This window comes from Lactuca serriola, chromosome 4 (assembly GCF_051521515.1).
Source record: "Lactuca serriola cultivar US96UC23 chromosome 4, Lser_US96UC23_V15, whole genome shotgun sequence".
In the NCBI taxonomy this organism is placed as follows: Eukaryota; Viridiplantae; Streptophyta; class Magnoliopsida; order Asterales; family Asteraceae; genus Lactuca; species Lactuca serriola.
Genome location: NC_136411.1, coordinates 234,800,706 through 234,814,569, shown reverse-complemented (window position 1 = coordinate 234,814,569; position 13,864 = coordinate 234,800,706). Strand labels below are relative to the sequence as shown.

Sequence of the window (13,864 nt, the reverse complement as noted above, 5' to 3'; positions counted from 1 at the left end):
TATATAGACCCATCCCTTGTTTACATTTTAAGCATCGATAATACCAGAGTCTTAGCGTGAAAATTTTCCCTCCTTAACTTTCTGTTGTTTAATTACACGAACATGCACGCATAATAGTTGCTTTATACCAATTTTAAAATGGTACAAGTCAACATTACTACATATTAGCCTCCGATCCCAATTTTCACTGCAGATTCCCAATGGCCAAGCCACATAGGGGCCAGAGTAAGCCCAGAACTACCCTCAACTTTTTTGATTTTTTTTTTTTTACTAGCTAGGCCCAAACCGACTGAGTTACTTGGATACCGAAATTCCCTTTTGCTCAGATAGAAACGTGCAGAGTGAGTCGCTAACCATCGCCGTCTTGGAAAATATTGCTAATCCTCTTAATCGAAGTTGGCAACAAGTGTTAGCGATCGGAGCAATTGAGCAGCCAACAAGTTATTGTGTTCTAAACTTCTAATAACTTATATTATGAACAATATTAAGGTATAATGTTGGTTGTGTTTATTTAGGATATGTCCCCTGTCCCCACTGATAAATATTAAATTAATATCACTTCTTTGTTTGTTTTGTTGGACGCCAATTTTCTTATTAATATTAAACTAATCCCATCAACTTTTGGAGAAAAGATGTAGCAGCCCCATCCCTTTGTTTTATTGCACTAAATCAAAGGAGAAAGTGAGTATTTGTTTTATTGAAGTAAATGAAAGAAGAAAGTGACAATGTTTGTTTTTTTGCCATTTTTCATGTTGTTTTTCTGTTTATGAACACAACCTCGACTTCTCTGTTTGTTTTTATGTTTAGTTTCTATGTTTATAATAAGAAACAATGTTTATTTTTTATTAATTACTAACAACATCTAGCATTTATAAAATTAAAACTAGTATACTTTCCCATGAAAACTATTGATTAATTTTACATAAATATATAGGATACAAATACAAGAATGGGCTGAGCCCTAAAAGGGTCGAGATACATAACAATACAAATATATAAACATGCCAATATGCCCCCACAGTTTGAGGGGGAGGTTCTCCAATACTCAAATTGGATCGAAACTCAAAAAATAAGGGAAATGGGAGACCCTTAATGAAGATTTTTGCATACTGGTATTGGAAAGGAACATGAAGAACCCGGATGTGGCAGATTGCCACTTTGTAACGACCAAAATGAATGTCATGTTCAATGTGCTTGGTTCGTTGGTGTTGAAATGGATTTGCAGACATGTAGAGGGCACTGATGTTGTCACAATATACAAAAGTGGGGGACTGGAGAGGCGAATGGAGCTCTTGAAGGAGATTGTGAAGCCAAGATGTCTCAGCAACGGCATTGGCGAAGCCACAATACTCTGATGCGGCACCAGATCGGGATACGGTGTGTTGTCGCTTGGACGACCATGAAATAAGATTGTCTCTGAGGAAGACACACTACCCAGAAGTCGAATGTCGAGTGGTTCGGCATCCTCCCCAGTCAGCATCGGAATATGCTAAGAGTTTTGATATTGTAGTGGCATACATGTGTAAACCATGGTCGAGAGTACTGTGAGGATAATGTAAAGAAATGTCGGGACGTGTAAACGTTAGATATTGCGACAGGGGTTGCATCCAAACTGGAGAACCGTCAACACTGAGCTTAGAAGAAATATCAATTAGTGTGCGACAGGGGCTGCATCCAAACATGTTGGAATGGTCGAGAAGGTCGGTGGCGTATTTTTTCTGGGAGAGAAACATGCCTTTTTCTATACGAGAGACAGAGATTCCCAGAAAGAAATTGAGGGCACCCAGATGAGTCATTACAATTTCAAGGCTGAGTTAATGAAAGATACGCTGAAGGAGGGTTGTGGATGAAGCCGTTAGAATGATGTCTTTGACATAAGAAGGAGATATGTTGTGTCGTTGCCCTGTTTGAGAATAAATAATGAGGAATTTGTCTTGCCATGAACGAATCCAAGGGTATGACAAGGTTGGCAAAACGCTGAAACAAAATGCGAGGAGCCTATTTGAGGCCATAGAGAGACTTCTGGAGTTGACATACATGATTTGATTTCTGGGGGTTAGCGAATCCTAGTAGTTGATTCATATAGATAGTCTTGGATAGGTGACCATGTAGAAATGCAATCTTGACATCAAGTTGGTGAACAAGCCAATGTCTGGATATGGAAAGACTGAAAACCGTGCGGATGGTTGCGGGCTTTACAACAGGGCTGAAACTATCGTCATAATCAATTCCTGGTTATTGGCTCTTTCCGTTTGCAACAAGCCGAGCTTTGTTCCTACTAATAGTGTCATCATTATTAAATTTATCTTTATATAGCAACATAGCACGAACAATATTGACCCCATTTCGTCGGGGTACGAGAAACCAAATATTACTTTTAATAAGCGCCTTAAATTCATCATGCATGCCAGATTTCAAATTTGGATCACGAAGGACTTGAGTAGGATTTTTGAGAATAGGAGAACGGGTGATGGTGTTAAGGTTTATTCATCGGATCGGTTTGACTATGCTAAGTCGAGAGTTGATGAGAATGGGGTGGGAGGTATCAGAGGTTATTGAGGGGAGGGCAATGATTGGGATGGGTGACTGAGGAGCATCAGAAGTTGTAATGAGAGGAGGAACTCACAAACCACACCCAACTCTGTGTTCTTCCTATTCATGTGTGAAAAATCGATGCTAATGAAGATGAACATGAACATGAACACACGAAAATGAGCTTAGAAATCGTAGCCTCCGATTTGCAAACCTTTGTCGGAACAAGCGGATAAACCTTTTTCAGAATGTTGTCGTCTTCTCCGGAACACCGCCTTTTCTTCCTTCTGTTTTTCTACAAAACCAAGCTCCGATCTGCAAACATTAAAACCTATGGTTCGCATTTGGATTTTAAGAGATTTTTTTTCAAATGCTCTTTCTTATTCATCTCGCTCATCGATGGCAGAGCTGTAACTCTTCAGATTTCGAAGATTCATTTCATATTTCTAGCTTCCTTTTAGATCCATACCCATCGATTTAGGGATTTTTGGGTTCTACACACATGATGAACGTTTGAAAAAGTTATTGGTTCGTTTTTCAGATTCATGATCGTTTTTCATATGTTCGTATTCTAACATTGATTTTTTTTTATTCGGTGACAAGAACGATGAGCACATCCGATATGTGTTTTGTTTTAGAGATGGGTTTTGATGAACAACCATTAAAACCCATAAAAACATAAAAATCTAAGATAGGTTTTGATGAACCACGATTGGATCTTGAAAGATTTGTGTTCAAACCAAAAGTTTTCTAAAAATCGTTCACATAAGAATACAAGTACATTACATTTTTGGTCTTATTGCAGACCATCAGAGTCCTTATCTTGTTTGAGTTCATCCAATTTCTGGTTTTTGAGTTGAGCACATCTAAACCTATGAAACAACACCAAATGATGGTTATCGGAAAATCATACTTGGCGGGAAACCACGTTTGAAACCGGCGAAACCCACTATTACCGGTCATAATGGTATAATGTAAACATTTCAACAAGTTTAAGGGTTAATAAAACATGAAAAATAATTTAGTGACCGAATAAGACCAAAAGGTAAAGTACGTTACCCTCTCAAGTAATTCTCACAAAAAAAACTATGAATATAAGGAAAAAAAATTTAATTTGATAAAGGAACGCGTAAGAAATAAATGCTTGAAATATTTTTGGAGGGAACAACTTCGGATCATTAAAAAAATTTATATAACGAAATACAAATTTAAATTGGGTGAAATTATACATGAAATTAATGACGATTAAATTGGTAGGTTACGATCGGAATCCCTTTGATACCAACTTGTAACGTCGCAAAATTTCCAGGTAAAAATTTCATTTTTAATATAATCAAAACGCCCATTTATCATTTATTCAAACATTTAAAAGTATTTCATAATAAAACAACCAGAATACAATTTCCAAAATGACAAGGTCACGAAAAAACATGGGTGTATGCCTTGCAATCAAGTCGGGCCCTTCCTTTTTGAGCCAGAAGTACCAGAAGTACCTGTAAATAAACCGTAAGCACAACGCTTAGTGAGTTCCCCAAAAATACCGCATACCATACATACAATAAAGAATGGTATGTGCTAGTCATAGTCTTGCCATTATGTCACAAGTCATATCACGGTCTTTCCTTGTGAAGCCGGTTCCATAACCTTAGGTCTTACAGATATGTGCCAAGAGCCACCGCTTGGTCTTCCATGAAAGCACCACAAAGACAAAATGCATACGTTCCCTAACTAACAGTCTACTTAACCGTCAGGGTCCGAACCCTAGTCATGCATACATATTTGCCAAGAGCCACCTCTTGGTGTTTCATACAATGCCAAGGGCCACCCCTTGGTCGTTTAACAAAACATAAGCCAACTGGACTACAATGTTGCTTTCGAACCATACATACAATAAGGAGACTCATCACTCACCTCAGGTTGCTGAAACCCATAGATAAATCTCTAGCTGCAGATCCGCTAAAATCCCTCGCGCTATCAATCACAAAATAACATCCAATTAACAATTTGACCCCGACTAACACTAAGAGTCCAAATTAGGCTAAAATACCTTTTTAGCCTTGCCCGAACTTGGCCCAAGGCCGAAGCCTAATCCACTTGTCGAAAATCCCAAATTCAAAAATAATCACCCAAAGCCCAACACATGGCCGAATTTTCTATATTGGGCCCAAAAACCATCATGGAACTAATCCGAGAAGGCTTAATATCCTAAAAGGACCAAAATATCCATTAGTCTACTCCAGTCAAACTTCTAGCCAATGGTTAATAGTCAAAAGGTCAACAAATCAAGAAAGCAAAAACAGACTGAGTACGCACCACGTAGTTAGTTGGTACGCCCAGCGTACACCGAGTTGGCCAAGTACGCGCTACGTACCACGATGTGTGCCCCGCGTATGCACACTGCTCACAATCCACTTAGAAAATGTCTTAATGCCTTAAGCCAAAGCATCAAATACTCCGAACTTGTTACAAATCATGCCTTAATCCATAAAGTTGTTCACATTGAGCTATTGCATGGCTCAAAGGGTCCCAAATCCAAGTCCTATCTTAATAACTTCAAAAAAGGTACTAAAACTCGTGCATGGGTAGATATTATCCCCCACGATTCCATTTTTATGTATTTGGGATATCTAAAACGTCCAGATCTAGGGACCAAACTCCTGAAGCAAACTCATTCTCATAAAGCCAAACTAAAGTGACCACAATGTGCCACAAACCACTCCAAACTAGATCCACCCAAAAGAGATGACAACATTAAAGAATTTTACCTTTAATAGGTTGCAAAAAATGAAAAACTTCTAGATCTCTAAGCTTCACTCCAAGTGATGATTCCGCAACAAGCTCGAATGTCTTCAAAATGTACAATAACACTCCAAGATTCCTCACAAAATCTTAAGAACTCCAAGATGGTGGCTATGGGTTAAGATTAGGGTTGAGGAGGCATGGAGGCTAATAAGAGGCAAGGATTAATGAATAAAAGAAGCTTAAATAGGAGTAAACCCCTATAAATTAGGTTTCCATCTGAAGCGTGTACACCCCACATACCCCTAAGTACGCCTGACGTACTTAGAAGGCATTCACGACCCATCCAACCAATACGCCCTGCTTACTTGGTGAGTACGCCCCGCGTACTCGACCAAGCTCCAAAACACTTAAATTCCAATCGACCATAACTCCTTCGTTCTAAGTCCATTTTCAACGTTCTTTATATCCACGAAATGGTAACGAGAAGCTATACACTTCTATCAAGCCATCCTTGCCTTAAGACTTCTTGAAAAAAATCCACAATTCATAAATACCCGAATTTCCAAATCACGGATATACCCTTGGGCTATGAAACATAATCGAACACTCAGATCACTTAATCTATAATACTCTCATACAAAAAGAGCTAGTTCTCTCTTCCCCCAAGGCCCGAAGCCTTATGAGAACTGATGATTTGGGTCATGGCGCTGAAGAATGAAGCGCTTTAAAACCGAGTGTTACAACTCTCCCCCACACAACTTAGATTTCGTCCTCGAAATCTCTCCTTAATAACACCCAGCCGCACCAGATAACACAGATAGCCCATCCACAACTCTAATATAGACTGAAGGAACAAATATTTACATATCTAAAGTTAACCCCTAAGGAATAATTCTTACCTCCTTGTCTAAAATCCGAAGTTTTGAAACCTTGTCTCCCTCCCTGACTGACCTCCCACTACGAATCACTAACCATTCATTGCTGCAGAACACTGTTACTTGATAGAACGCTTAGATAATACTTTGAGTAGAAGACTCGTCCTTGCAACAGTTAGACTCATATGAAGGCTACACAGTAGGGTCTAATCAATTACACTGAGATTATTTAATCCAAGCTGCAAGTAACTCAACAGACTTACCAAATAACAAGCGACTCCACCCTGAGTGCTAAATCACTAATACGTCTCGGCCCAACTTGATTCACCCTAGCTACTTTCCAAAAGCAGCCGAGACCTCCTTAGTTGCAACTTACCTGACAAATAACCAATTCACCGGATTTTCAACCAATTGCGGAGATAATTAGTCTCACACAATCATACCATGCGACTTTCGAGCGAAGGCCTCATCTGACGTCACCAAATCCAATGCTAAAAGTGAATGCTACATGACCATCTGTAGTCTTATATCACAACCAGCCGCACACGGCCCACCACTTCCTTAATCCTAAGTAGGATGTGGCATTCCTATGGTTAGGGATGTCAACGGGACCAAACGGGAGCAGAATAGTTGCCCCTGCTCCCGCCCCCGAAATCAGTTGTTACCCCCGCTCCCAGTCCCGCCTCCGGCTCCCCCGTTTACATAGCCCCCGGTTCCCTCCATCGCCCCCGGTCCCGCCCCCGTTCCCCCAGTTTATAGGCTTAAAATTCGTGTTTTTTTGCGAAACAACTACTTTGGTTTAGGCTAAAAATCCTATTTTTAATGACTTTAAAAGTTTAAAACATAATCTTTTAGAAACCAAAAAATTAAAAATCCAACATTACGAATCCAACATTACAAAACGACAATTCCAACAATCTTAAAAGTATAAAATATGACAAATCCAATATTACAAATATAAAATACTTAAATATCAAAAAAGATATGATCAATTCACTACCTCTTCAATATCCGTTAATTGGAAACGGGAAAGTGAAACCTAATCTAAGCCTTAAATTAGAAAATCTATTTTGTATATGTATTTTATATTAAATATATATTTTTTACATAAATGTACAACCGGGCCCCCCGCGGGAGTACGGGACGGAAATACCAACTCCCGACCCCGGTCCCGAAAATTAGTGGAGTTTAATTCTGCCCCCGCTCCCGCTTGCGCTCCCGGTTTTTTTAAAAATTTAGTCCCGTACGGGATCGGGGTCCCACGGGAGCGGGGCCCCACGGGGGTTTTTGACATCCCTACCTATGGTCTACATACTGACCTACCCTGGTCTAATCCCTGATGAAATCCACAAGCCAAATCGTAGATTTGTGATACCCTCACAGCTACTCAAGAAACGACTAATGCTACGGGCCACCCCCACAATCTTAGAACACTCCAATCTATCTTCCTCCCCATTGAATGTTACGACCACCCCGCAGTCTTCCTCCCTATGGTTTGGGGTAATTTGCGTGTTTGGTCGCTAACTTGTTTTTTTTAATCGGAATGTCCTTACTGTTTGTTTTTGTTACGCGTTTGGTCTCTGTCTTAGCAAAAGGGACTATTATGCTCTTTTTTAAATAAATTAAAGTAGTCTTTTTTTTTTTGATAAGATAAGGTGAGGTGGGGATGGCTTGTGGGTGTGTTTATTTAAATAATTTAAATAATTAAGGGAAATAGACTTTTTAGGTAAGACGGAGACCAAACATATAACAAAAACAAACAGAAGGGATCTTCCAATTTAAAAAAATAAGTTAGGGATCAAACAAGCAAATTACCCAAACCATAGAGACCATTCGTATAATTTACTCTAAATCTAACTTGGTCAAACTACTTCTAATTCAACAACAGAGAGATTCTTTAATTTTTTTGGCACACGACCATTTTTTGGCACAAGACCATGAAATGTATATGTCATTCTTAAATTATATTCCCTCTTAAATATATGTTTATGCTAAATGATCATTAAGTTTAATAAGGCAACTGTATCCAACAAACTTCTCAGCCCACTTTGTTGACTTTTACATTATTCAGAACCATTAAATTCGAAAATATATATAATATAATATAAAACGTTAGCAGCCAGGGAGTTCCATCTCTATATATTATGAAACCTATGTATCATCACCCTCATAATTTTTTCTTCTGGACGTAGAAAACATGGAGTTGTTTCTCCCATTTTCAGCGAGTGTAGCAGCCATATTTTTTGCTATTCTAATAAAATTCCTGCTTCAAATCTTGAAAGGAAAGAGAGGGAAAAACACAGAACCACCTCAAGCAAAGGGCCGATGGCCGGTAATCGGACACCTGGGCCTTCTTGGTGGACCTGAATTACCTCACAGGGTCTTAGGTGGATTGGCTGATAAATATGGCCCCATCTTCACCATCAAGCTTGGTGTTCACAATGTTTTGGTGGTGAGTAGCGCTGAGATGGCGAAAGAGTGCTTTACCACAAACGATAAGGTGTTTGCAAGTCGACCCAAGTCAATGGCAGTAGAACACATGGGCTATAACTATGCCATTTTGGCTCTAGCTCCTTATGGGGACTACTGGCGACAAGTGCGCAAGATCATGACTCTCGAGGTTCTCTCTCAGCGACGTGTGGAGATGCTTGGACCTCTTCGTGCTTCAGAGGTTAAAGCATCCATGGAAGATATATATAACGCTTGGGTAAAGAATAAAGAGAGTGGAAGTTCCGACATGGTAATGGTGGATATGAAACAATGGTTTCAGAACTTGATATTAAATGTTGTCGTCAGGGTTGTTTCAGGAAAAAGGTTTTCACCTGATGACAAAGAAGGGGTTCGATTTCAAAAAGTGATAAGGAAATTCTTTGTGTTGTTGGGCACATTTGTGGTGTCTGATTTTATTCCATATCTGAAGCCATTGGACCTGGGAGGATACGAGAAAAAAATGAAGATGACAGGAGAAGAGATGTACGGAATTGTTACAGGATGGCTAGAGGATCACAAGAGAGTGAGAGCGGAGGAAAAGCATGCGCAGCAACATGAAAGAAGCCAAGTCTTCATGGATGTTCTTATTTCCGTTCTTGAAGGTGCCTCCCCAGAGGAATTCCGTGGTTTTGACCATGATACCATAATCAAGGCTACATGTTTGGTAAGCCTAATAATCTTTATCTCATCATCATTTTATACATCACCAATGCTAGCTATACGACTACTATTAATAAAGTTTGTTAATCCTTTATAGTTTCTTCCACATTTTTTATAATATTTGCAACAGTTTTCAGTGGCAAAGATATATAAGTTGTGCGAAAAACAAAATTATCAGCATGTTGCTTGAAACCTAATACAAGAAATTTGTTTTGACTTCAAACTTGCAGACTGTTTTAGCTGCGGGCTTGGACACATCATCTGCAACGTTAACATGGGCTTTATGTTTGTTGCTCAACAACCCAAGAGTATTAAAAACTGCCCAAGATGAATTGGATGAGCATGTTGGAAGGAAGAGAGCAGTAGAGGAGTCGGACTTGAAGAACCTTGTTTACCTTGACGCAATCGTTAAAGAAACACTGCGTTTATACCCGCCTGGACCTCTAAACCTTCCTCATGAGTCCATGGAGGATTGCATTATTGGTGGCTACAAAATCCCTAAAGGCACACGTTTATTGACTAATCTTTGGAAAATTCAACATGATCCTAATAAATGGTCAGATCCTGAAGAATTTCAGCCAGAAAGATTCTTGACAAGTCATAAACATGTTGATGTCAGGGGAAACAATTATGAATTGATTCCTTTCGGTAGTGGTAGAAGAGTATGCCCTGCTATTCCGTTTGCTCTTCGGTCTTTGCATATAACTTTAGCTACTTTAATACAACAATTTGTGCTTAAAAAGCCATCGAATGAACCCATTGATATGAGTGAAAGCCCGGGAGTGACTATCAGCAAAGCAATCCCACTTGAGGTCCTTCTGGCGCCTCGTTTATCCCTTGATATGTACCCTGTTGCTGCATGATACCTCTTCTTCAAATCATCTACGAAGCCCTGCTGCCACTAACCATGTGCCCACACTCTAGTCTTATTGAAGAATGATTCCATGACAATCCCGAAAAATCAGAAAGTCTTCTTACTATCTTTTCAACAGCTTGCTAATTATTAGTCATAATACTTTGTTTTTAATTATTTCATGCAATGGTTTCTAGTTTCTTCTGCTTGTATGCTCTGTATATAGACCCATCCCTTGTTTACATTTTAAGCATCGATAATACCAGAGTCTTAGCGTGAAAATTTTCCCTCCTTAACTTTCTGTTGTTTAATTACACGAACATGCACGCATAATAGTTGCTTTATACCAATTTTAAAATGGTACAAGTCAACATTACTACATATTAGCCTCCGATCCCAATTTTCACTGCAGATTCCCAATGGCCAAGCCACATAGGGGCCAGAGTAAGCCCAGAACTACCCTCAACTTTTTTGATTTTTTTTTTTTTACTAGCTAGGCCCAAACCGACTGAGTTACTTGGATACCGAAATTCCCTTTTGCTCAGATAGAAACGTGCAGAGTGAGTCGCTAACCATCGCCGTCTTGGAAAATATTGCTAATCCTCTTAATCGAAGTTGGCAACAAGTGTTAGCGATCGGAGCAATTGAGCAGCCAACAAGTTATTGTGTTCTAAACTTCTAATAACTTATATTATGAACAATATTAAGGTATAATGTTGGTTGTGTTTATTTAGGATATGTCCCCTGTCCCCACTGATAAATATTAAATTAATATCACTTCTTTGTTTGTTTTGTTGGACGCCAATTTTCTTATTAATATTAAACTAATCCCATCAACTTTTGGAGAAAAGATGTAGCAGCCCCATCCCTTTGTTTTATTGCACTAAATCAAAGGAGAAAGTGAGTATTTGTTTTATTGAAGTAAATGAAAGAAGAAAGTGACAATGTTTGTTTTTTTGCCATTTTTCATGTTGTTTTTCTGTTTATGAACACAACCTCGACTTCTCTGTTTGTTTTTATGTTTAGTTTCTATGTTTATAATAAGAAACAATGTTTATTTTTTATTAATTACTAACAACATCTAGCATTTATAAAATTAAAACTAGTATACTTTCCCATGAAAACTATTGATTAATTTTACATAAATATATAGGATACAAATACAAGAATGGGCTGAGCCCTAAAAGGGTCGAGATACATAACAATACAAATATATAAACATGCCAATATGCCCCCACAGTTTGAGGGGGAGGTTCTCCAATACTCAAATTGGATCGAAACTCAAAAAATAAGGGAAATGGGAGACCCTTAATGAAGATTTTTGCATACTGGTATTGGAAAGGAACATGAAGAACCCGGATGTGGCAGATTGCCACTTTGTAACGACCAAAATGAATGTCATGTTCAATGTGCTTGGTTCGTTGGTGTTGAAATGGATTTGCAGACATGTAGAGGGCACTGATGTTGTCACAATATACAAAAGTGGGGGACTGGAGAGGCGAATGGAGCTCTTGAAGGAGATTGTGAAGCCAAGATGTCTCAGCAACGGCATTGGCGAAGCCACAATACTCTGATGCGGCACCAGATCGGGATACGGTGTGTTGTCGCTTGGACGACCATGAAATAAGATTGTCTCTGAGGAAGACACACTACCCAGAAGTCGAATGTCGAGTGGTTCGGCATCCTCCCCAGTCAGCATCGGAATATGCTAAGAGTTTTGATATTGTAGTGGCATACATGTGTAAACCATGGTCGAGAGTACTGTGAGGATAATGTAAAGAAATGTCGGGACGTGTAAACGTTAGATATTGCGACAGGGGTTGCATCCAAACTGGAGAACCGTCAACACTGAGCTTAGAAGAAATATCAATTAGTGTGCGACAGGGGCTGCATCCAAACATGTTGGAATGGTCGAGAAGGTCGGTGGCGTATTTTTTCTGGGAGAGAAACATGCCTTTTTCTATACGAGAGACAGAGATTCCCAGAAAGAAATTGAGGGCACCCAGATGAGTCATTACAATTTCAAGGCTGAGTTAATGAAAGATACGCTGAAGGAGGGTTGTGGATGAAGCCGTTAGAATGATGTCTTTGACATAAGAAGGAGATATGTTGTGTCGTTGCCCTGTTTGAGAATAAATAATGAGGAATTTGTCTTGCCATGAACGAATCCAAGGGTATGACAAGGTTGGCAAAACGCTGAAACAAAATGCGAGGAGCCTATTTGAGGCCATAGAGAGACTTCTGGAGTTGACATACATGATTTGATTTCTGGGGGTTAGCGAATCCTAGTAGTTGATTCATATAGATAGTCTTGGATAGGTGACCATGTAGAAATGCAATCTTGACATCAAGTTGGTGAACAAGCCAATGTCTGGATATGGAAAGACTGAAAACCGTGCGGATGGTTGCGGGCTTTACAACAGGGCTGAAACTATCGTCATAATCAATTCCTGGTTATTGGCTCTTTCCGTTTGCAACAAGCCGAGCTTTGTTCCTACTAATAGTGTCATCATTATTAAATTTATCTTTATATAGCAACATAGCACGAACAATATTGACCCCATTTCGTCGGGGTACGAGAAACCAAATATTACTTTTAATAAGCGCCTTAAATTCATCATGCATGCCAGATTTCAAATTTGGATCACGAAGGACTTGAGTAGGATTTTTGAGAATAGGAGAACGGGTGATGGTGTTAAGGTTTATTCATCGGATCGGTTTGACTATGCTAAGTCGAGAGTTGATGAGAATGGGGTGGGAGGTATCAGAGGTTATTGAGGGGAGGGCAATGATTGGGATGGGTGACTGAGGAGCATCAGAAGTTGTAATGAGAGGAGGAACTCACAAACCACACCCAACTCTGTGTTCTTCCTATTCATGTGTGAAAAATCGATGCTAATGAAGATGAACATGAACATGAACACACGAAAATGAGCTTAGAAATCGTAGCCTCCGATTTGCAAACCTTTGTCGGAACAAGCGGATAAACCTTTTTCAGAGTGTCGTCGTCTTCTCCGGAACACCGCCTTTTCTTCCTTCTGTTTTTCTACAAAACCAAGCTCCGATCTGCAAACATTAAAACCTATGGTTCGCATTTGGATTTTAAGAGATTTTTTTTCAAATGCTCTTTCTTATTCATCTCGCTCATCGATGGCAGAGCTGTAACTCTTCAGATTTCGAAGATTCATTTCATATTTCTAGCTTCCTTTTAGATCCATACCCATCGATTTAGGGATTTTTGGGTTCTACACACATGATGAACGTTTGAAAAAGTTATTGGTTCGTTTTTCAGATTCATGATCGTTTTTCATATGTTCGTATTCTAACATTGATTTTTTTTTATTCGGTGACAAGAACGATGAGCACATCCGATATGTGTTTTGTTTTAGAGATGGGTTTTGATGAACAACCATTAAAACCCATAAAAACATAAAAATCTAAGATAGGTTTTGATGAACCACGATTGGATCTTGAAAGATTTGTGTTCAAACCAAAAGTTTTCTAAAAATCGTTCACATAAGAATACAAGTACATTACATTTTTGGTCTTATTGCAGACCATCAGAGTCCTTATCTTGTTTGAGTTCATCCAATTTCTGGTTTTTGAGTTGAGCACATCTAAACCTATGAAACAACACCAAATGATGGTTATCGGAAAATCATACTTGGCGGGAAACCACGTTTGAAACCGGCGAAACCCACTATTACCGGTC

General features: G+C 39.2%; 1 protein-coding gene across 1 annotated transcript; it reads left to right on the top strand.

Annotated features, from left to right (window-relative positions):
- Positions 1–8,339: 8,339 nt before the first annotated feature.
- LOC145096838 (cytochrome P450 CYP82D47-like) lies at positions 8,340–10,371 on the top strand. The gene is made up of 2 exons (XM_079034198.1): positions 8,340–9,303; positions 9,530–10,371. Exons 1-2 carry the CDS (start codon positions 8,347–8,349, stop codon positions 10,160–10,162), a joined length of 1,590 nt encoding a protein of 529 aa, XP_078890324.1. The 5' UTR covers positions 8,340–8,346; the 3' UTR covers positions 10,163–10,371.
- The last annotated feature ends 3,493 nt before the right edge of the window (positions 10,372–13,864 follow it).

What these genes read in the sequence shown, in the direction of transcription:
- LOC145096838 (XM_079034198.1), top strand. Translation starts at nt 8,347, where the DNA reads ATGGAGTTGTTTCTCCCATTTTCAGCGAGTGTAGCAGCCATATTTTTT. An exon ending in TAATCAAGGCTACATGTTTG is followed by an intron (nt 9,304 to 9,529) that starts GTAAGCCTAATA and finishes TCAAACTTGCAG; the next exon opens with ACTGTTTTAGCTGCGGGCTT.